The sequence below is a fragment of the Xylocopa sonorina genome, chromosome 9, assembly GCF_050948175.1.
Source record: "Xylocopa sonorina isolate GNS202 chromosome 9, iyXylSono1_principal, whole genome shotgun sequence".
Lineage (NCBI taxonomy): Eukaryota > Metazoa > Arthropoda > Insecta > Hymenoptera > Apidae > Xylocopa > Xylocopa sonorina.
Window position 1 is genome coordinate 8,878,149 of NC_135201.1, and position 21,517 is coordinate 8,899,665.

The 21,517-nt window shown below is 37.2% G+C and overlaps 3 protein-coding genes across 16 annotated transcripts; 2 read left to right on the forward strand and 1 right to left on the reverse strand.

Annotated features, from left to right (window-relative positions):
• The first annotated feature begins 5,170 nt into the window (after positions 1-5,170).
• Trs33 (trafficking protein particle complex subunit Trs33) lies at positions 5,171-5,904 on the forward strand. Its single transcript, XM_076900531.1, has 2 exons — positions 5,171-5,391; positions 5,485-5,904. Exons 1-2 carry the CDS (start codon positions 5,266-5,268, stop codon positions 5,887-5,889), a joined length of 531 nt encoding a protein of 176 aa, XP_076756646.1. The 5' UTR covers positions 5,171-5,265; the 3' UTR covers positions 5,890-5,904.
• Positions 5,905-5,970: 66 nt separating this feature from the next.
• Positions 5,971-8,801, reverse strand: Cbs (cystathionine beta-synthase). 2 transcript variants are annotated; one of them, XM_076900529.1, is made up of 6 exons: positions 8,596-8,801; positions 8,031-8,137; positions 7,606-7,955; positions 7,221-7,471; positions 6,882-7,152; positions 5,971-6,753 (listed from the first exon to the last, which is right to left on the reverse strand). In XM_076900529.1, exons 1-6 carry the CDS (start codon positions 8,676-8,678, stop codon positions 6,298-6,300), a joined length of 1,518 nt encoding a protein of 505 aa, XP_076756644.1. In that variant the 5' UTR covers positions 8,679-8,801; the 3' UTR covers positions 5,971-6,297. The 2 variants fall into 2 exon arrangements, with proteins under 2 accessions (XP_076756644.1, XP_076756645.1); XM_076900530.1 differs by lacking the exon at positions 8,596-8,801 and adding an exon at positions 8,453-8,512.
• Positions 8,802-11,449: 2,648 nt separating this feature from the next.
• On the forward strand, positions 11,450-21,386 carry LOC143426789 (uncharacterized). Of its 13 annotated transcripts, none has more exons than XM_076900424.1 (5): positions 11,450-11,558; positions 12,095-12,238; positions 16,556-16,729; positions 16,911-17,049; positions 20,907-21,386. In XM_076900424.1, the coding sequence occupies exons 4-5, from the start codon at positions 16,934-16,936 to the stop codon at positions 21,220-21,222; spliced, it is 432 nt and encodes a 143-aa protein (XP_076756539.1). In that variant the 5' UTR covers positions 11,450-11,558; positions 12,095-12,238; positions 16,556-16,729; positions 16,911-16,933; the 3' UTR covers positions 21,223-21,386. The 13 variants fall into 13 exon arrangements, 12 of the variants coding, with proteins under 12 accessions (XP_076756539.1, XP_076756540.1, XP_076756549.1 ...); XM_076900425.1 differs by having other exon boundaries at positions 11,517-11,638; XM_076900427.1 differs by lacking the exon at positions 11,450-11,558 and adding an exon at positions 15,554-15,726 and having other exon boundaries at positions 11,990-12,238.
• The last annotated feature ends 131 nt before the right edge of the window (positions 21,387-21,517 follow it).

The following is a 21,517-nucleotide window of genomic DNA, read 5'->3' on the forward strand; positions in this document are numbered from 1 at the left end:
ATTTTTTTTATTCATTTTAACGATTATTTAAAAAACAAAGGATGAAATTATTCCGTAGAAACACCCTGTACGTTATGTGCGTAAAGCGTTTCCGAGTTTTCTCTCGCAACGAACTCGGGAGCATAATCTCTTAATCGAAATGAGAAGGAAATGTTACATGAATATTAGTTGCAAATACTTTATTACGTAACATGAAATATGTAGGAATTAATGGAGTTGCCATTGTAAAGTATATAAAACGTTGACCGTGTATGCTTTATCTATATTTACATGATGCGTTCCTTTCTTTAAGATGAATAAATAGAACTAATAATTATCATTAATCACAGCAATTAGACTCAGTTATCCCTCGTTACTCTCGTTCGACGTTGCATTTAAATATTTAAAGCATTTACAGCCGCTTGAAAATTATGCTCCCGTAAAGTTATCGGAGAACACCAACGGAAACAGCTTATATCCTAATCCCATTCGTACAGACGATAAAATCACAAACGTCATTCACAATCATTCGTTCAATCCTTCGCGTCCAATATATTTACAAACGAACAAAACTCAAAATGAAACCGAACACACGGTATTGCTGTTAATAACGGATGCGTTTCGTTCCTCGTTCCGATGTGAAACAAAGTGCGTAATGGTTGTGTCAAAAGCAAACGAATGTATCAGACGATGACCAACTTTCGAGGATCCTGCTTACAGTTTCGTATCAATTTTCTATTCTTACATGGTGCATCGATCGCTACAACGTGACAGAGGTTATATGCACTACTTTGAAGCCTATTGCAACTATGACGCCATCGTCTACGTAATATCACAGACAATCTTAAACTTTACCACAAAATGATAGGTTACGGTTTTACGACAAACAGTTCGAGACGATATTGATTCGCAAACGTTTCGATTTTTATCGATTTGTCGATCGATCGCAACGAACCGCCCCTCCGTGAGGAGCTGCGCTTGCGCACGATTAATGGTCTCTAACCTCCCCTATGGTATTTGAATTAATTTTAATTGGTATCAACTTTTTTCAATTACCGATTCGTGGAAACATTTCGATGCCAATCGACGCGTAACCCGAAATAATACAAAGATCAGTCATTAACCGCGATGCTTGTATCACCTATACAAAATGAAGTACCATTTATAATACCATACGAGTTGATCACGCGCGTGAAAGATAGATTGAAATATAAACGATACGAAATTAATTTCCCTTGAAACGTCGTATCAGTAATTCACAAATAGAAAACACCTGCAAATACATACTTGAATGAAGAGCAAGAAACCAGTTCCGTTCGTTTTATCTACAAACTGCTGATAAGTAAATAATGTATTCGTCGATATGTATCGTTAATATTGGCAGCTTGATCAATCGCAATCGTACGATTCGTTTCGAAACGCGGCTATTCTAAACGACTCGAACTGTATCAAGGTATTCCTTCGCATCGATAATGAACGTAATACACTTTTGTTGGTTAATTTCCGAACAGATAAAAAAAAAAAAAAATGAAATTAGAGAAATGAAAAAGATATTAATTCGTTGGTTGAATGTTCTCTAGGTTCGCCTGACAACGAGAGAAAATCGATCGACAAGAACTCGTCGAGATCAGGTTCAATTCGATACTGAAAGGTCGTTCGAGAATTGGTGAAGGCTGCTGGCGGGTCGATTAAACGTAAATCGACTAATTCTCGCTCGATCGAATCACCTGGAAGCTCTTCCTGTCCAATGATCGGTGGAACTAACCGCTATAGCTCGCGGTTGCCAGGTCAAAGTTAACGGTTATTTTCACGCAGAAAGAGGAGAGGAATCACCAGTATGTACAGTCGATCCGCGTAGGTAATCTCATAAGAGAAACGCCGACCTCCCTTCTCCTCTTCCTCCTTCACGCCCTGCTGCTCCTTCTTCCTCCATATTCACCTTTCTCGTTTTCTCATCTTCTTCTTCTTCTTACAGAGCAACGATCCTCCTTCGCACCTCCCTGTTTCTCTTCGTCCTCTCTGCGAAGCGTCGGCTAGAAGGAAGGCCGCGATTGGCCACAGCTGGCTAGGATCGATGATGCTGCTGGCTGTTAAAGCCTAGTGGCAACATGGCCTCGCTCCATGGAACCTACTGCGAGAGACGCGTGTCGATAATATTTCATATCGATTTAATCGACCCGATCGGATGATCCAGTGGATTTCACGTAATCAATAATCATCAGTCATTCGGCACCAGCGTGGCCTAAGTCGAGGAGCCTCAGCCGGTGTTCCTCCTCTGTCGATGATGTCTGGACAGTTCTGGAACCCGGAAGAGCAGTCGTCCTAACCGGCTTGGGATGTGTCGCGCGTAGGGAGTTGCAGATGCGTCGGTTCGAGAAAGTGTATAGAGGTTGATTCTGACGTCTCTTCCCATGGTGCGAAGAAGAATTGATCGATCTGACAGCTTTCGGCTACGTTCCACCACCGTGCGAACGACCGATGCGTACGACACGACGCGCTAGCTAAAGTGAACATCCTTAGATCTCTTCCTCCTCGACGATCGGCAAGCTGCTCTGGTGCAACAGCGGGCTCGTCCTTGCGGTGAAGGCCATTATCCAATAATCCAACTCCTTCTTGTTCTCCATGAGGAACGTTAACACGATCGGCGAGTCGAAGCCTTTTTGCCTAACCAGAAAACCCTCGTCCCTGCAACGCTCGATCGTCGTGTTCCTCAAGTTCAACACGCCCAAGGGCCTGCACACTTTTTTCTGTGGGTAAATTACTGCGAAATGCTCAACGCTTGTCCGGTATACCTTCACCTGCACACCTTGGCGATGACCATTCGGGCCTACCAAGGTCATATAACCGCTCATGTTTTCAGTGTTCCAGCAAGAGTCCACGTTCGAGTCCTTCAGGCCCGACTGGTTAAATTGCAGGAAGTTCGTATGCATCGCTACGTCGGCTGGCATATCGTTTTTTTTTTATTTTTCTTATTTCTCCTCTCTTTTTCTTTTGCACTTGCTTCGACCCGATCGAACAATCAACCGTCCGTCGAATGTGTTTAGCAAGACTGTAACAGGTCGATTGAGATAGACTGGAGCGTACGGGAGTCAACGACTTGTCCACGTAACTTTTCTCTGTTCAAGGAAGGAGGTACACCCGAACCTTATGAACTGCACGACACTGTTTCCTACAGCAAACTGTCCGTATGAACTTTCACCGCCTCTATTTATACGATCTGTGCGTTACGAAGAAGCGTACGCATGCGCGTTACTATACGCGCAAACGCATCCAGCAGATGTCATCGCAAACGATGGCTATCGCAGCGCAATTTATTGTAATCCGAAATCGTTCGCCGATATTATGATAACACCAGTCGATCTTTATGGAATAATTTTTAAATTCCACGCGTGCTACGACTTAATGGTGTTACGTAGTATCGGTCGTGTTGTTTTGCGGCACACTTGTTGTTTTACTTTTGCTTCACCCGTAGTAAACTCGCGGCAACGTTCTGCTTCCTGTAAACAATATTCGAGTTATATCGCAATAACGCAATTCCACAAAAACCACAGTATCACAAGTACTTTTCCTTTCTTTCGTGACTTTATCGCCGCGCTTTATTCTTTTTTATATACTATAATAAACATAAAATAATTCTTAGCGTATACCAAACAGTCATAATAAACATAATTTGTTATTGTTACAGGCAAAAGGTCGATTGACGCTTCCATTCGGATAGTCCGATTTTGCACAAACAATTTGGCACGCAATTGAACTGAATAATTTGCGCATAAATGGTCGAGTTAAAAAATGTAAACATTCCAGATACTATTCACGCTATTTACCCAAACAGCAGGTTCTATTGAAAGCATTTCCTATTAGACGATTATAGTTCTGGCAGTAAATAAGTAGTTGTGTCGCCATCCACCACGGAATAGCAAAGAATTTGCATTGCTCGGTAACTATTCGTCAGGTACCGTGCATTCTGGTAATTGTAACAAAGGCAACGCTCGCATTCAACCTAATGCACATCATTATTTTCCCGCTGCAGCAGCATTTTTGGGCGACAGCCAAGTTTCTCGCGTCTCGCTCAGTTTTCGGAACGTACTTCCCGAATTTAGAGGAGGAAGCGAAACGTTCTGGCTTCTACACGGTGTGAATCAGAGTTCAGAGCTCGTGTGTCCTTTTGCCAAATAACCGGTCGGTACACTCATCGGTATTTATTAAGCGTCAGCCGTCCTCATTCGTTCTGTCAAATAAATAATTTCCACTGTAATCTACGTAACCCGTCTACATCGTTTATTTTCTTCCCGAGTAGTAATTGGAAAAACAGCGCGGTTCCATGAACTTTTACTTTTCAAGAGTAAGATCGTAAAATTGATCTTCCAAGAAAAGTCTGTCCGTGGATGATAATTGCTTGCGTTTGGTTTCTGCGGAAATATAGTATAAGAGGAAGAATTAACGCATAATTGTGTTGTCGAACAAAAGAAGGGTCCCAGGTAAACTTGGCCCTTTTTAAGTTAATGACTTTAAAGTTACCGAAATTATGGGACATATTATGCATCATTACTTCTACTAATGAAATGTGAACACTATGTGATTAACAACTTATAATTTTAAGATAGTATGCAAAAAATAATAGCCTGTACTAAAATTTTTCGAATAGCGTACCTCTAATTGTAGTTGCTAGTCACACGGAGTAGTATTTTCCATTGCAAAAGATATCTTTATATTCACTGACTTTATCGACTTCAATTGTTGGTTCGAATATGATTCCAGCAATCATTTCTTTGAATCGTAGAGGGCGTAAGACATCACAGATGTTTTTGCGAGATCGGTATTTCAGTGTATCTGAAATATAAAATCTTATGTTACAATTTATTATTACATGATAATTTGATTTATATATTTACGTATATAAAACTTGAAGTATAGAAAGTTAGACTGTACAAATGTAGTATTTTAACCGAAGGGAAACCTTATAATGTTCAACAGTAACGTGATATAAGTTTATTGTGCTCCATAATAGAAAGGAGATACCACTTTTGTATATTTATCTTCTACATGATATACATTACGGTGATTTTGGTAAAAGTAAAAAGTAATAGCGTTTAAGGTAAGTTTGTAACAGCTGTAAACATAGAAATGATTATTCAATTTTACTGTAGAGGTTAACTAATCCTGTCATGCTATCCAAACAAATGGATTAATAACAAATTTCGTTGCCTTTTTAATTTGTTTGTAGTAAACCTGAGTTACAGGTTGTGTAATTAATATCATTCTATAATTGAAGAGAGACAAAGCGAAATGAGGCAGCAAATAATTGATGCGAAAGGCAATGCTCATACTTCTGGAGAAGCTGATGAATGTCTTTTTGAATATTTACATACAGAGATGGTTAATTACGCTTTAAGTAAAACATGTAAAAATAAGGTAGTTATACACACACGCTATAAATATTAATAATAGCTGTACTTAAACTTTAATGCTGCTACAATAAGTAATTAGAATATTTAAAACGTAAAGGAAGGAGAAGACGAACTGTCTCGACTAGAATGGATGGGATTTAGCGTTGGCTATAGAATCATTGAACGTTTAACACGAGAATGGAACCGATTTAAGGACGAACTGGATATGATAAAATTTATCTGTACCGATTTCTGGACAAGCCTTTATCATAAACAGATAGATAATTTAAGGACAAATCACCATGGTGTATATGTATTACAAGATAATTCGTTTCGATTACTAGAGAAAGTAGGTACTAACAGCAATAAACAATATCTTCAAGAAAGCCCACGTTTATTAGCATTCACTTGTGGACTTTTAAGAGGAAGTTTAGCTAATCTTGGTATCATTAGTACTGTTAATGCAGAAATTTCTACATTACCAACCTGTAAATTTCATGTACAAGTTCAAAAGAGTCTATAAAATACGTAAATTAATAAAGGGTATTATTAAAAGGTATTAAATATAATTCAGCTTTTTGTGAATAAAAAATGAATAAAATATTTTCTATTAGAATCTTTCATGTAAATATTTATTCCATTTAATGTTTTAGCTTATTCCCATAATACGGGATGATATATAGCGTAAGAATATATAAAAAGACTTATTTAACAGTTAAAATTTGTTCCTTGCATGGAATATTTGTACCCTTAAGGCTAACATGTATCTGATTTAAATGCACAAAATAACTTGTACCTTAAATTTCAGAATAGATTTTTTGCTAAAAACCAAATGTAAGTATAAAATGTCTTAAAAAATACAGCTACAGTAGAGTGATGTATATAATTGATTAAAAACTATTTAAAAATTGTGTATATCAATTTCTAAACTTCAATTTGTTGAATGACTATTAGTTATAACATCATTATTTGTACTAATAAAATTCAAAATGTGAATCTGATTTACGATTCCAACAAATGCGTTGTCACGTTTGTCATCTAAAATTATCGCGTATGGTTCTTTCTCAAGAATGCGTGATAAGTAACCAAGAGTTGCTGAAAAATTAACTTTAACATATTGCTTGACCATTGCCTTTTCAACAAAGTCTGTGTATTTTACTGTACCAGATACTATGTTTGACATCAGTTTCTTTAAATTAACAACACCTTTTACATGTACATCGTTATCACTGATAACTAGTGTTTGAAATTCTGCATTTTTAAGCATGTGAACAGCTTCTTGGCATGTTACCATATTTTCCTTCAACATACATGATCTACCAAAAGTTAGATTTGAAACTGGCATGTTCCACCACCACTTATTGGTATCGTTTTGACATATGGGTTCCTATTATTTATTACAATAATTCGATTAATAAAATAATCGATTAATAAAACGATCGATTTGACGTAGAAATGACCTGTATGGTTTTCGTAAAAGCAAGTCTTAAAAATATAGAAAAAATAATCATTTACCAAAAATCCTCTAGCTTCCATCCAGTGATCAGATACGAATTTCGTTAAGTAATTTCTTATCCCGTCTGGTAAGATAACAACAACACGTTTCTCTTCAGGAAGATCTTTAGCTATCTTAAGAGCACCAACAAGTGCAGCACCGCTACTACCACCTACTAATAAACCTTCCTGACGTATAAGCATTCTAGCAGCATGTAACGATTCACGGTCTTCAGTTTTTATCCACTTATCTACTACTTTGCGATCTAATATTGTGGGTATAAAGTCATAGCTGAAAAGAATTTTACATAAATTGTTTAAAGCAAAAAATAGTTTGTAATATAACAGAAAATATTTTACCCTATTCCTTCTACTTCATAGAAACCAATTTCATCTGGCGATTCAGTTGATGGATCTAGAATACTCCCTTTAGGATCTACAGCTACAATTTGTATATCTGGTGACAATTCTTTTAATTTTCGTCCAATACCAGCAATAGTACCACCTGTACCAGCACCTGCTACCACATAATCTACTTGTCCCTTGCATTGCTCCCAAATTTCAGTTCCAGTTTGATCGTAATGAGCCAATGGATTTCCAGCATTGGTGTACTAAACACATACCATACACGTAAATGAAAAATAAATAACTAAGCTATTTAACCCTTTGAGTACTGCGCTTAGAAATGTTCACTATACTGATACATGCATATGTATAAATACATATTCTCACGCATAATAATTACTTGATCAAGAACAATGCTATTTGGTATTTCCTTTTCTAATTTTTGTGCGACATTAATATGTGACTCCGGACTATCCCATAGTGCTTCTGTTGGGGTTCGTACAATCTCAGCACCAAGTGCACGAAGCGTAGATACTTTTTCATCTGACATTTTTTCTGGGAGAACAATAATACATCTATATCCTCTAGCAGCAGCAGCCATTGCTAAACCGATCCCAGTATTACCACTTGTTGGTTCAATGATGGTATATCCTGGTTTTAACAAACCTTTTTCTTCTGCATCTTGAATCATTCTATATGCAATTCTATCTTTCACAGAACCACCAGGATTTAAAAATTCACATTTTGCATCTAAAATATAAATTACATTGGTTGTATTTTATAATTCCATAAACGATACGTTAAATTATCAAAATTAATACCAACACATTTCGCATTTAATTCCACACAATTTTGGAATGTTATTCAATTTTATCATTGGAGTTTTTCCAATTGTAGTTAAAATATCAGGCATTATCTTATAGACAGCATTTCTGAAATAAAAGTTAAGTCAACGAGTTACAAGAAAAAACTAATATTATGCTGGAGCATATTATTAGATAGATTATTAAATACTACAGACAAAAGAGAGCAATAAGTGTATTATATATGTAAGTAAGAATATTCCATTATTATATAATAAATTAAGAAGAAAACAAGAGGAAATTGAGAGTATTAAGAAGTAAAACGATGCAATAAACATATAACCTATGTTAGTGAATGAAATAAAGTGTGTACAATCATCGCAATAAAGAAATTACATTATATTCATGAAATAAGCTAACAATATAAGAAATCATGTTATTTACTTTAATTACATCTTCATTGCATTATAAAATATTTAATCATAAGTTATTATTTCTAACATGAATGCAGTATTCAAATGTAGCATTGAATGATATAGCATTTCTAAATTTATTTTTACCATTAATACAAATTCATATAGACTTACTCTTGTCTACATGTGTGTGGTGAATTTGATGCATTTGGTACCCACGTGCAGCGGCTAGGTTTATTAGGTGGTTTAAATGCCATTATAAAACTTTAATCTAGCACTAAAATTTGTCAAATTTAATAAAAAATGATAATAAAATATTTTTTAAACTCGATAACAACTCGATATTATACTAGATCCTATAAATATCAGACTTCTGGTAATGTTACTAAAAGCAATCTGCTTGCGATCGATGCTAGGATCGATGTAGTTCTTAATCAGCACAACAGTCGTGAGATAACGTGTCACAGAAATAAGTGGAGTCAAGGAAAAGAAAAATCTAATATCACATATTGAAACATCAAATAGTCAGATACTACAAACATGATACGAATAATGATAATAAAATGATATTTTTATAACTTCGTGTATCACGTCGCATCGTGTATTGCATTAATACTAATAATAATTTTAATTATAAATAAACTGTAATTTTAGTAAAACTATTGGATAAATAATATTTGGTCATTTTGTCAGATAGTTCTTGTAATCAATATTAAATAGAGGATCAAAATTACGTACGTAAAAGCATAATGCAAAGAATATTTGGATAAAAATTCTATATCCAAGAAACTGCAAGCATCCTTTTCCCTTCCTTGGAAAGTTAAGTTCTTCCTCGTTTACTATTTTACCGAATAAGGATAACATCATAGTTCTTCTATTAATTGTTATCTACTGTTGGTAGTATCATTCTGAATTTTTCTGCAATACCGAGGTAAGAGCGCATCGAGTCCAAGTATGATACTCCACTTACACTTGGATCATTAAAGAGAAAAGAAATGAACACTTGCTAATTGGAGTTGAGGAAGAGCGTTTTGAGAGTTGTTATAAGACACAAGTAGAGTATTACTAAGAGTCGTAAGGGGCATTTAATAAATAGCTGTTATTATTACTACGTTAAGTTAGATATACCGTTCTCCTTAATTACCTTTACATTTCCACATTATGCATACGTTTATAGATTAGATAATTCCTATTGGCAACACTTTGTATTTCATGCAATTTCTCTTCTTTCGTTGATATTTGGGTTTGAATGAAATCAATTATATACCTGTAATAATCATTGAATGTTAGTTCTATTTTACCTAGAGCAACTAAAGGGAAATCTTGTGAATTCGTTTTTTATGTACAGAAAGGCGAAAAGAAATTCTTTTTACGAATAAAGACGAAAGTGTTGAATACATCGGGGGAAAAGTGGCTTACAAAGAGCGTAGTATAATTAGATCAGAGGTTTTACCGTGAACATCGGATTATCCAAAAGAAAAAGGAATCCGTATCGCTCCATTAATTACTGAGGATAATTGAGGTGACCGACTAACACGGTTCGTCTTGCATATTAATTTACACGTAACAATAACAACTGTCCCACACAGCTTAAGCGTATCATTTCAAAGCGTATTCGTCCTTCTGTTTTTAATTACCATCTCATAAACTATCAGCACTTTGCCCTTTTAATTTTTCGAATTGTCTTCTATTGCGTACTCTTATACTTTCTGTTCAGCGCGGCAACATTTTTCATACAGGTTCTTCGACCGTTAAATAACTTCGTCTAATTCTTGTCTTCGTTTCAGCCTTCGAGGAGAAAGTATGATGTCTACTTCAGTGCTACCTATCGCTACCATTTTGCTGTACAAAATATTAACAAGGACAATGAAAATCGGATACAATTCTGGTAATCAAATAATGAAGAGTACATAATGGGAGTTAAGTTACGAGTAACCTTAAATTTCAGGCACCAATCTAACTTAAAAGATGTGCAGTTGTATCCATAGAGAATTTCGCATTCCAAAGTCTTGCGTTACTCTATCGAATTTCGAATTACCTATTCTTTGTACATACATTCTTCGGTAACACGCGAGATAGCCTCGAAGGTAACGTGTACACCGCGCATAAATTCCAACTTCTCAAGATTAAGAGCTCGTCCAAGCGTTATGTTCGTTTCGAACCGAGTGGGACCGGAAGATCTGCCTGTAAAGAAGAAAAAAATGGGAGTTGAACGTCGAATGCGGAACGATCGAGGGAATACTATGTACTAGCCGAGGACCAACGTCCCATACGTATGAATGGGCAGAGCTGAACACGAAGAGACTCGTGCGCACGCTTCGAAAATCAAAATCAATGTGGTCCTCCCCTCGGAACTCTACACCGGCCTTGCTCCGATTGCCCACGCCCTTAGTGTGCCTCGTACTTCCGTCGCGGACGCATCCCTCGTGCAATCATCGTCGTCTTTGCGTCCTCCTCTCTCCCTCACTTTGCTCCTTCTCTCTCTCTCTCTCTCTTTCTTCTTGCTATCTCTCTCTCTCTCTCTCTATCACGCCTATTCTCTCTTTCTCTTCTACATTTCTCCCTCTCTGTCTATTACCTCCCCACTACTCGCTTGCTCTGTCTCTTTCTCTCTTTCCCTCTTTCCTCCCCCACTACATACATATATCTTTCTTGCTCTGATCTCTCTCTCTCTCTCTCTCTCTCTTTCTCTCTCTCTTTTTCACTTATTCGCTCACTTACTCTTTCTCACGCGTCTACACGTACGCGGGTACATTATATAACATACACGCGGTCTGTCCTCTCTTGATCTGTGTGCCTGCTTGTTGTGTTGTCTATCTTCCTCGGGTTTAGGTTCGGCTACGAGTGTGAATCAAAATAACGAGGAGGAATAGTGGTTGCCGTTGATGATCGGCGGAAAAATGGGTGGTGGTACCCGTTGAGCATCCATCGGATCCTTAGCCGTGGCTGATAATAGGCCCGGAACATAGTTTTGTGTACCGATGCACGCGAGAGAGAGTCTCCCTTAAGGATTGTCCCGCCTCTTTCCACGGGGATGCTGCTTGTGCCAGTGATTTTAAATGATGTGTAAACCTGCACTGCAACAGAAAAACGCATCGGCTCGTGGATTTTCAGGCTCGCCCGATAAGTTTGTTTGTGTCAGTGAAGTTTTTCGATATTCCATCCTCGGTAGAACCATCGGACGGATATTTGTCACCTGCCTCTCCCTTTGACTCGCGTAAATACCTCGCACACCACCACGGTTGCTCGATCCTTCGGTCCCGGTGTTTTCCTGCTAAACTCGCTGCGTCTCGCCCGATAAACAACTCGTTCTCTTTGCTTCTTATCGATCGAGATATTAGATTTTATTCCCCGTTTCGCCAGCATTTTTTTTCACTCTTTTTTCGCGTTTTATCCTTCCGTCGTCTCGCTTACCTTTCGCGTATCCTAGCCTCCGACGTGACAATCTCTCGACAGCTACTGCAATCAGAAAGATTCAAGTCGATCCAGAGATTTTTGCGGCTCGAAAACACCGAGACTAACCTGTGCGTGCGTGTGTGTGTGTGTGTGTGTTTTTTTTCTCTTTTTTTTTTTCGTTCGACCTGTGTTATCGGGCTTCCTACCACGCCTAACGGTTACTCATTCAAATTCTGACGCCGAGACCAGTGAACGTTCCACGTTACGTTTCTTGCAGTTTCCGTTTCCTTGGTTAATTGGCAAAAATGTAACGCGACGGAGACAATGAACGAACAGAATGAAAGGTGCGCTGTATTATTGAGGAACCGATGAATTTTTATTCAAGTGGTTTAATTGTCGATGTGTGAACACGCCGAAGAAGGTAAAGAGTGTTCGAAAAAATCGCTTAAATGACTGTTACGTAATTTTCATCGTGCTATTATATGGTAGCGAGTTTATGCTGCGATCGTAGTATGGTAAATATAGGGGTTAGAACGTTTCAGCTTCGTCGTACGAGTGCGTACATCGAAATACTAATATTTTCGCTGGATTCGATGTAATTACTGTTACGAGTGTAGTATTTTTGTTGTTGATATTTTTCTTTCTTTTTTTTTTGTCATCGCCATTAGTATCATCGATGGCGCCACCGTTGACATTGTTGCTATTGTTTTTATTATTTGATTATATAAAGTAACAATGTTATTCACTTCATTTTCACTTCTCATCTTATTTGACACTTTCGATCGAAGTACGTACACTTTCCTAAAAAAGCATTTCTATACTCGTGCATACAAATTTGGTTACAATATTTGCGGTATCGCAATTTGTATTTTCATTGGTCCACTACGTAACTTATAACTCGTCTTGCGTAAGTTTGTTTTCTGTGTAAAAGACGTTTTACTCTTCGTCCTCCAGGGTAATATAATATCTCTTTGTTGGTTGACAATTTTCAAATTTATCGTAAAAAGTTTGTTTATTTTGTTAATAGTCTTTTTTCTTTACAGGCGCCAAAGATCTTTTCGTGCCCTCGCAGTGTTTGCACTTTTCGCCGTTGTCTGTTTCCCCGCCTTCCTTTGTTATTCTTATATCATTTTTTTCGTCCCATTGTTTTCAAGTTACTTTGAGGAAAGGAGAGAGAGTGGGAGAGAGAGAGAGAGAGAGAGAGAGAGAGAGAAAGAGAGAGAGATCGATCAAAGTTGTATGCCTTTAAAATTTAACTAGTCGAGATATTTCTGGTTTCTTTATTAACTTATTACTAAAATTCTTCTAAAATTCTCTGTTACAGTCAAAAATATTTAATTTACGTTTCAGGTCGTTTTGGTGGCTGTATTTTTACTTGCAATTCGATTGTAATTAATTTCATTTCCAAAAAAACCAGTTAGTTATATTTATTTTCTATTATCATATCTTATACCTTTCCATCGCAGTTATTATTCTTTCTACAATTTTTCTTTCAGGGGGAATTATATAATTGAACGCAAGAGAAGAGAGAGAATGAAAGAAAGTAAATTTTTATTTTTCGCTATTGTCAAGACATGAATGGAAACCGTACCGTATAATAACTCTAACTATACTGGCGCAGTAACGCTTATTTTGGTAAATGAATTTGAAACGGAGTTTCAGTGATAAAGTCGATGTTTAATACAAAATATGCACGAACATATGCATCATATATAATTAATATATGTACCGATTATGTTTCATTTCACCCAATTTGGACTATAACAAACAAATATCAGGAGGTCGCGGACGGTAAATGATGTTATACCAGTTTTCAATGAAAATACTTTCCAGCACAACTACATCGAAACGATGAAAAATCCTTGTTGCTATTAATGCGTTTCCTGTTTACGTGCATACATTCATTTTAGATATGTCGCCGACGATAGCGGAAACAGTTAGAATGTTTATTTTCAATGGGTGACACATATTCCTGGGAAGCTGCTTCTTTCATTCTACTTATTCCTGTTTTTATTTTGCCTGCAAACATTCTTCTTTCCTTTCCTTTCAATTGCGAGATATGTAACTGTTCGTTTTTGCAGGTAACTGTTTGCGAATGCGCATGCAAAGTGATACATTTCCTGGCGTAATTGTTAAACGGAATTTCTGTGTGTGTGGTTTTCTGGATTTGCATCGGACTCCTTTCACTTAATCCTTACGCAAATATCCTTTTTCCTCGAAATCCAAGTGAGTAATCGAGAAACATTTATTCGATATTTCTTATTTAGTTTCCCGAATCACATAGGTTGAATTATATAGATAGAGAGGGAACCCGTATCGTGTAACATAATTTTTCTTTTTGCTTTGCAATATCGAACTCTATCTACATTTTGAGGGTGTAGCTTGTCCCAATTACGCGGGACACCCTGTACAGCCAGGGTTCTCTTTAATTATTCCGTACCTAATATGGTTGGGAGAACAGCGCGTAATTGCGAGCAGACGTTTTTTTTTTATTTTTAGTAGGTTTCCATTTGTGCTTGTATGGTTTTTCACTTGTATAAATGTTGATTAGCCATTCGTGTGTGTGCATATTTCGTTAAACATTCTTGTTTTCTACGTACAAAATCATTTTTCGTTTTCGATGCATTGTCTGGTCCACTGAAATAAAAATATTTCGCGCTGGCTATCACATTTTTGCCCGTACGTCCATTAATATTCCACAGTTCTACTTATCGAAAAATGGAACTGTAACAGTTTTAGTTTGTTCCATTAAGTGAGCTTATATTTGCAAGTAAATGACGCTGTTAAAGAGATATCAAATATAGAAACGAGGGTATTAATATCTAGGTGAATGCATTAAAAAATTTTGATGATTCACTTTAGAAGAGAAAAAAATTATTCAGGCGTTTAAAGAACCGAGGTGCTCGAGTTTGTGTGAATCCTCAATTTAATAGTGCTATCACCGTCTCAGCTTTCAGCAAAATGGAAAAATCTGGATTTTTAGATTAAAGTTCACTCTTTCTTCTCGTATTAATGGCAGATTTCTTGAACTTTCCATATAAAAAGGATAACAATCTGCAAAGGAACCCGAGAAAACGTATTCATTCACTTAATTACAAAGTCGTAATCTATTTCGTGTACATTATATTAACAAAATATTTTTTTCTCATTTCCTGTTTTATATTTGTATAAGCAATTCCACTTTTTGCTATATTTTTATCATACGTGAGTGGATTATAATTTTATTATAAAAATCGGAAAGATAAATAAATTTAAGTGCTCACTTTAGCCAAGAACTGTGACTACAAAAGTCCTTTTAATTACATTCGATATTGTAACATTTTGTACGCTTTTATATTAAAATGGGTTGCCAGTGCTTCCTACAGTGGTTGATTTAATTCGCGTGCCTTTCATTATAATTCCAATTAAATGCTTTTTTTGGGATTTAATTGCCAAAGCAAATGGCTTTACTTTGTGAACTCCTTTAGTACAAGTTCGCCAACCTGATATTCACTTAAAGGGACTTGGCTTCAAACATTTTTTCCACAGAAAGAGAAAAGTGCTATTTTAATCTCAACCATAATAACAGGCAGATCTCAAAATCTCCAAGTCTCAAATAGGACAAGAATTATATAAGATTCTTAATAAGTTAATAAGAAATCAGTTTGTAACATATTATATGTGCCACTCTGTGCATTGTATTATATTCCACCAATTCAATTTTTGTATTATGTGCATAAACAGAAGTCTTTTGCAGATCAGATGTGTGGAATGCGTGCATGTGCATGCGATAAAAGCCATGAAACGTGATAAGATCGTGATAGTCAGAGCACTTCTCGCATAGTACGTTGTTGAGAACCAGGCCTTGAACAGCCAAGTCCTTGGCATTGGCAATAGTACGTAAATTCTCTATCATCATTACAGTAACTAGTCAATATTACCGAAATTACGTTTATTACACACGTTCCACTCGAGAATTCCATCAGTACAAGATTGGTCGAATCATTTCTTTCAATTTTCAACATATTCTCAAAATTGTTTCCCTCGAAAACGAAATTTTAAATACAAAAATGTTATTTTGTAGCAAATGTATGAGACATGCTTCTCAAACGTTAGTTTGGTGAAGAGTTTAAAAATTGGAAAAGTTCGCATCCCAATAAGACTACAGAAAACGTGATTGCGTGAACTCATTTGCCTTCATTTGTGCACAGTCAAAGAACGATGCCCAACACTTCGTTATCACGATCAGTATGCTGAAGTCACAGAGTATAGGAGTGCCGTCCAAGCTAATCTCCAGAGCTTAGAGTGCTTTCCCCATTTTCTGTCCATTACCATACGAGACGAATACAAATCGATGCCCCTATACGTTTCTAAGAAATATGTGTTAACGAACATGATTACTTTTCTCTAGTAATTTGTTCGTGTTCAACGGCGGAAGTCGAAACGGGATTTCATAAAAAGGACCTCAATGTTGCTAGTTTTACTTAAAAATTAAAGTAATCATACATGTATTTATACAGTAATAGTCTATTGGGTGCGTGAACATAGGATTTCTATTAGTTTCAATGCTATGAAGTCATTCTTCACGCTCTCTCGGGTCTTTCGCGGACCATTTTGGCTTCTAGAATTATTGTTGACAGTTTTCATCAACGATTACTGAATATACATAAATATTTCTTGTGCGATTAATTTTCGAGAGATTGGTAGCGCTTACAGTTTTGGATTTAAATCACACTCACGTGTACCTTTTTATGCATAGTAATTGTTCCTGGCGTTCCGCAAAACACCGGCTGAAACATTCTCAACTGTGATATATACCGTGACTGTAAAATACACTCGAAGAATGCGACGTCAGACGAGATTCGATCGGTGAAGAAGTAGATTCGTGGACGTAATCGTATTATTGAATGCAAAAAGGGCCATAGTGGCAAAAGTAAGTTTTGAGTAATACGTCTTTAAACATTAGCGAATTAATTAGTTTCTATGCTTAGCGAGATCGTTTCCGTATAAAAGATTTAAATGTGTAAATTTAAAGAAAGTCATATTTTTCCTTTGTAGTTGTTCTAATGCTAAAGCCCTTCTTGCATCCAACAGTACATTATTATGTTCACGAGGTTCAAGATGCCGGTGGTTGGTGATGGTGCTGTCATTAATTCTGGTGCGCTCCCAGAAGAGGAATCGTCGATGTAACAGAAAGTGTGACATGCTGTCGTTAAACAACTATGAGTTCCAGAAAGTACGCATCAGCGAGAAGTGAGTACGATAAGTATGTAAATCTATTCCGTCGTACTTTCCTTTCGGTACTGTTTGTTACATTTAAACGAAAATCTGAATTGGAAACACTCGAAAATGGGGCAGAAGCAATGTAATCTAGTAGAATAGATCGCGTTCGGTCAGACACATTTTAGAGGGGACAAGGATCATTTCACGTTTAGTTTATACGAAATTAGGGAAAGTTTAAGTCATCACTTTCTTGGTTTCGAAAGTGTTTAAAAGATACAGACTCTCGAACTTAGTAATTTCAGCCAGTTTCACGAAAAGTGCAACTTTTATTCTCCTGTTTTCGTTCAGCGAACCAAGAAAGCAAAAAGAGTAAAGCTAGATAAAATAAAATGTTCAAAGAATAGAGAAAAGGGTCTAAAGTTTTAACAAAGTTACCTAACAAGCTAATGTAACTATTTAAGTTCTATCTAAGTAATAGAACTATCGAAGAGCTCTATCTAAGCTAGCTAATAAACTTATGGCAGCTATATGAGTACTTAATGAAGTTATCTGAGTAGCTAATTAAACTATGGAAGAAAGTTACCGAGAGAACTGATAAGGTAATGTGACAAGTGACTGTAAATGCTCAAAAGACTGATAAAACTATCCAAAAAGTCAATTACTAAATTAAACAACAAAGTTGATAGGGGTACTTGAGCTATCTAATCTGACCTAAATAAATTCGCGTGAGTATTTCAGTGACTTATTAAATTACTTAGCTACTTGAGTTATCTGAGTAACCATCACAGGCATTTAGAGTAGCTACGTCATTTAAAATATTAAATAAATGGTTAATCTAACGTAACTGTTTGAGATGCTGGAAAAGATAATTGAAGTGTTAATTAAAGTAGCTAAAGAGTTAGATGTCGCTCCCTAGATCAGACGAACAACTCTCAGCAATTGGTAAATTAAATAGGAATTCTTAGTTAACTAGAAACTCGTCTAGAAAAAAAAAATTGCCCACATGTAGCAACTCTTACGGTTGTATTTATATTATCAACTTGTCTTCTTGTTTATTCCACGAAGGTTTTGAAAGTATTGGCTAGATTTTTTTGTTAGCAATTGAGTACCTTCTCGTACAAGTTTTAGTCCATGTACCATAACTTCCTGGGGCGGAGTAATGAACTTTCGCATGTCCGGGTGTGGCCGGGTCAAACTACTGGACTACGTATATAAAAATCAAAAGCTTCTATAAATCTGACAACACAGGACTAAAGCAGACAAGTTTGAGAATTTCTAACAAAAAGATTGTTCTCATTCGCTAATTCCTTATTGCAGGACGCCCGTAGAGAGTTGCGAATTTTTTTAATTCAGTAGCAGTCGGAACCGCTTATCTTTAAGCTATAACAACTGGTTAAAGTTGCAGTTCAATGGGTTGAACTCGGTAGCGTTGCTAATTACGGTCAAGAGTTAAATTGTTCGGGACAGTTACGCGCCTCATTCGGCTTACTGCCAGCAGGCGTACAAAGAGTTCCTGTAGGACTGCATTCGGGGTAAATCCACGGAGATTGACCTGGGACATTTTTTCCGGTACCACTCATCACAAAGACCTTCAGGCTATTCTTTCAATTAGCGTATCACGACACAATTGTACAATTAACAATACCAAGAGATTGATTTGGAAATTTCAATTGTTTTTTTTAGCAGAAATCCCCTGGGAAGGACAGAAAATTTTATTTTAGGAATGTAGGTGTTCCCATCAGGTAACAACCAGAATGGGCCAGGAATGTAATCGATTCAGAGGAACCAACGCTTCAGCACAGGTCAATAGTCCCTATTTCCTCGGGCAGTGTACCCTTGAGATTGTCTCTCTGTGATAGTTAACTCGTGTTCAAGTACATTATTCGCCGGTCAATCGGTCCGGATTTGTCGCAATAGCTTGCACCGCACTACTTTTCCAACTTACCACCGTGTTATACAAGATACATAAGATATTAGATTGATCAGGAAAAGTTTTAGGCCCGATGTCGGTAGTTAACGCATTCAATTTCGCGCAGAATAGTTACGTACGTGACGATGCGATTAATAAATTGGCGTCAAAGAATCTGTTTACCGTCGAGCAATTTTCAAACACTGTAAAACCGTAGTTACCTTGCCTACTTCACCAATACGTTCACTAAGCGAAGGAAAGAGCTTATCTTTTTTTATACTTATTTTGATCTTTTTATAGTTGCGATGCCAAAGAAGAATGAGTTGAAGGATGCAAAGGCCGTTAGGTCCACCGTGGTCATGCATCGGCAATTATCGGTTATTAATAAATATTCTACTTTGGTTATCGTCTATTTCGATCTTTCTTTTGTGTAACTATCGCAGTCGATATAATTATCGTACCGATAGAAAATCTCGATAAGGAATATTTGGAATGGAGCACGTTGCGTTCAACACAAGCGTATGTTCGAATGATTTTTGCCTGCAGATAGACCCATTGTCTAAAGTTATTATTAGTAAATCCTTGGTTCAAAAATAGAACGATTAATAATGTTGATAACAGCACGTCACACTTCAATATTCATTCGTATTGAAAGGGTGTTGTAACGAGGCCACGAAAGATATTATTATAGCGCAGTTTTCCATTAGCCACGGGTGATCTTTTCTCAAGATGATATTTTTAATGTGTACGAACAGAGAACTACCGCTTGACGGTGTGGCTTATGGGCGCTTACGCGTGCGAGGATGAAACAATATCGGAAAATTATTTATAGCTTGAATAAGGAGAACTAATGCAAAGCTATCGACGTGCAACCATGCCACTTATAATAAACCACGTTGTGAACGCTAGAAATTTTGTAGAGATCTACGATTACACAAAGCTTTCTCTGATATTTTCTCCCGTTCAGCAAGTAACGTTGAATTCGTACAAATTCGAGCATAATATTTGAGGATTAAGAGCAAGAATTTGGTCATTTAAAAAGATAATTGATTTAGGTTCCTCTAGTGATACAGTGAATCAATGCTGTATATTAATTAACCAGCAACTTTGCTGATACTTGAAGTCGTAACATCTCATCATTTTTACAGGGTCATCATAAGTATTCAAAATGATTTCACGTCATTTGGCTGCATATTGCGGCGTATCTGAGTGTGATGCTTGTTCGCACATCCCAGGGCATATTGGCATCGACGGTGGCAATGGCAGCCTGGATACTGGTATGAATCACTTGTATCAACAAATAATAGTTCCATCATCTAATTTTAACTGAGTAAAAATCATCCACGAAGGCATGTTCAGAGCCTTTAAATTTTCTCTATCTATTCCGTTTTAATTCAGCTTCTATATCGGCTATCTTTTTCTTTATCGATAATGTTTACTGCAATACGTTGTTTTTAATAATTCTCTATTTTATATAGGTGTATCGCATTCTTTCATAATCCAGCTTACTCTGCCTCGGCGCTCCTTTTTGCAACCCCGTGTATTGAGTCAAGAAGCCTTCCTCTTACCCTATTATACCTCTCGAGAATCACAAAACCCTACGCGGCAAGCGCTCGAACAGCCGAGAGGCTTAGGAGGTGGGGGTCAATTTCCTCTCGATCTCTGCTCAAGAAATGACCCTGAGCGGCTAAAACTCGTGAACCCTAGCACATAATAGGCTGCAACCCGCATATCTTCCTATGCTACGCGAATAATATAGTTATATATTGTTTAACTTGGTACATAGACTATTTCTCATATCTAGATCAAGATAGGGAGGGAGAAAGATCCTTATTAGTCGATAATACCGAGACCTATTTAATCGACATTAACGAATCACTGGTACAAACGGTAGTATAAAGGAGTTCCTGTCTTCTCTGTCGTTTCTTCCTGAAATCACGCGTACGAAGTAAGAGATCATATTGACGTCTGTTCGCAGATCACGCGCCATCAACACGATCACTGAGGAGGGTATGCAGTTGACGCATCCCTCGGCTCTTTACATCCCGGAACTAAGTGTCCAGAGGCTTCAACGAGGAAGGATTCGCAGTGGTGCGTGCGTACGTGCGTGCGTACGCGCGTATTATCCTTGCTGCTTGCATGCAAAGGGAGCGAGGAAGAGCTTGCAAAGAGATCGGATTTCGAAGAGGGATGTTCTGGCTGGGCACATGACATGTGAAGCGGATACGAGCAGAGAAACATTTCTGAATACCCGTGGAATAGAAACAATAGCTGGCAAGGGAGAAACAAAGTGAGAGGGAGAGAGAGAGAGAGAGAGAGAGAGAGGGAGGAGGGAGAGAGGGAGAGAAGGAGAACGAGAGAGGGGGAGAGAGAACAAAAGAGGAGGAAGAGGTATTTTCGTTAAACCGTAAGAATTGTTAGCTGGAAAAACTGTAAGAGGGAAACGCAAATGAGAAAACGAAGCCTGGAGGTACTATTTCTACGAGAACAAACGCGGAACACGTTAAAACACGAGCACAAAGGCAAAAAGCTGCAGGGAAATGAGATAAGTCGGGCGTGTCTGAAGCAAAAGAAAATACCTTAAAAGAA

Excerpts from the sequence above, each read along its gene's own strand:
- Trs33 (XM_076900531.1), top strand. The coding sequence starts at position 5,266 with ATGAGGCAGCAAATAATTGATGCGAAAGGCAATGCTCATACTTCTGGA. Across the intron at positions 5,392-5,484 it reads GTAAAACATGTAAAAATAAG|GAAGGAGAAGACGAACTGTC; the intron begins GTAGTTATACAC and ends TAAAACGTAAAG.
- Cbs (XM_076900529.1), bottom strand. The coding sequence starts at position 8,678 with ATGGCATTTAAACCACCTAATAAACCTAGCCGCTGCACGTGGGTACCA. Across the intron at positions 7,956-8,030 it reads TGGAATTAAATGCGAAATGT|ATGCAAAATGTGAATTTTTA; the intron begins GTTGGTATTAAT and ends TTTATATTTTAG. Across the intron at positions 7,472-7,605 it reads ATAGCATTGTTCTTGATCAA|TACACCAATGCTGGAAATCC; the intron begins GTAATTATTATG and ends GTATGTGTTTAG.
- LOC143426789 (XM_076900424.1), top strand. The coding sequence starts at position 16,934 with ATGGTGCTGTCATTAATTCTGGTGCGCTCCCAGAAGAGGAATCGTCGA. Across the intron at positions 17,050-20,906 it reads AAAGTACGCATCAGCGAGAA|ATCACGCGCCATCAACACGA; the intron begins GTGAGTACGATA and ends GTCTGTTCGCAG.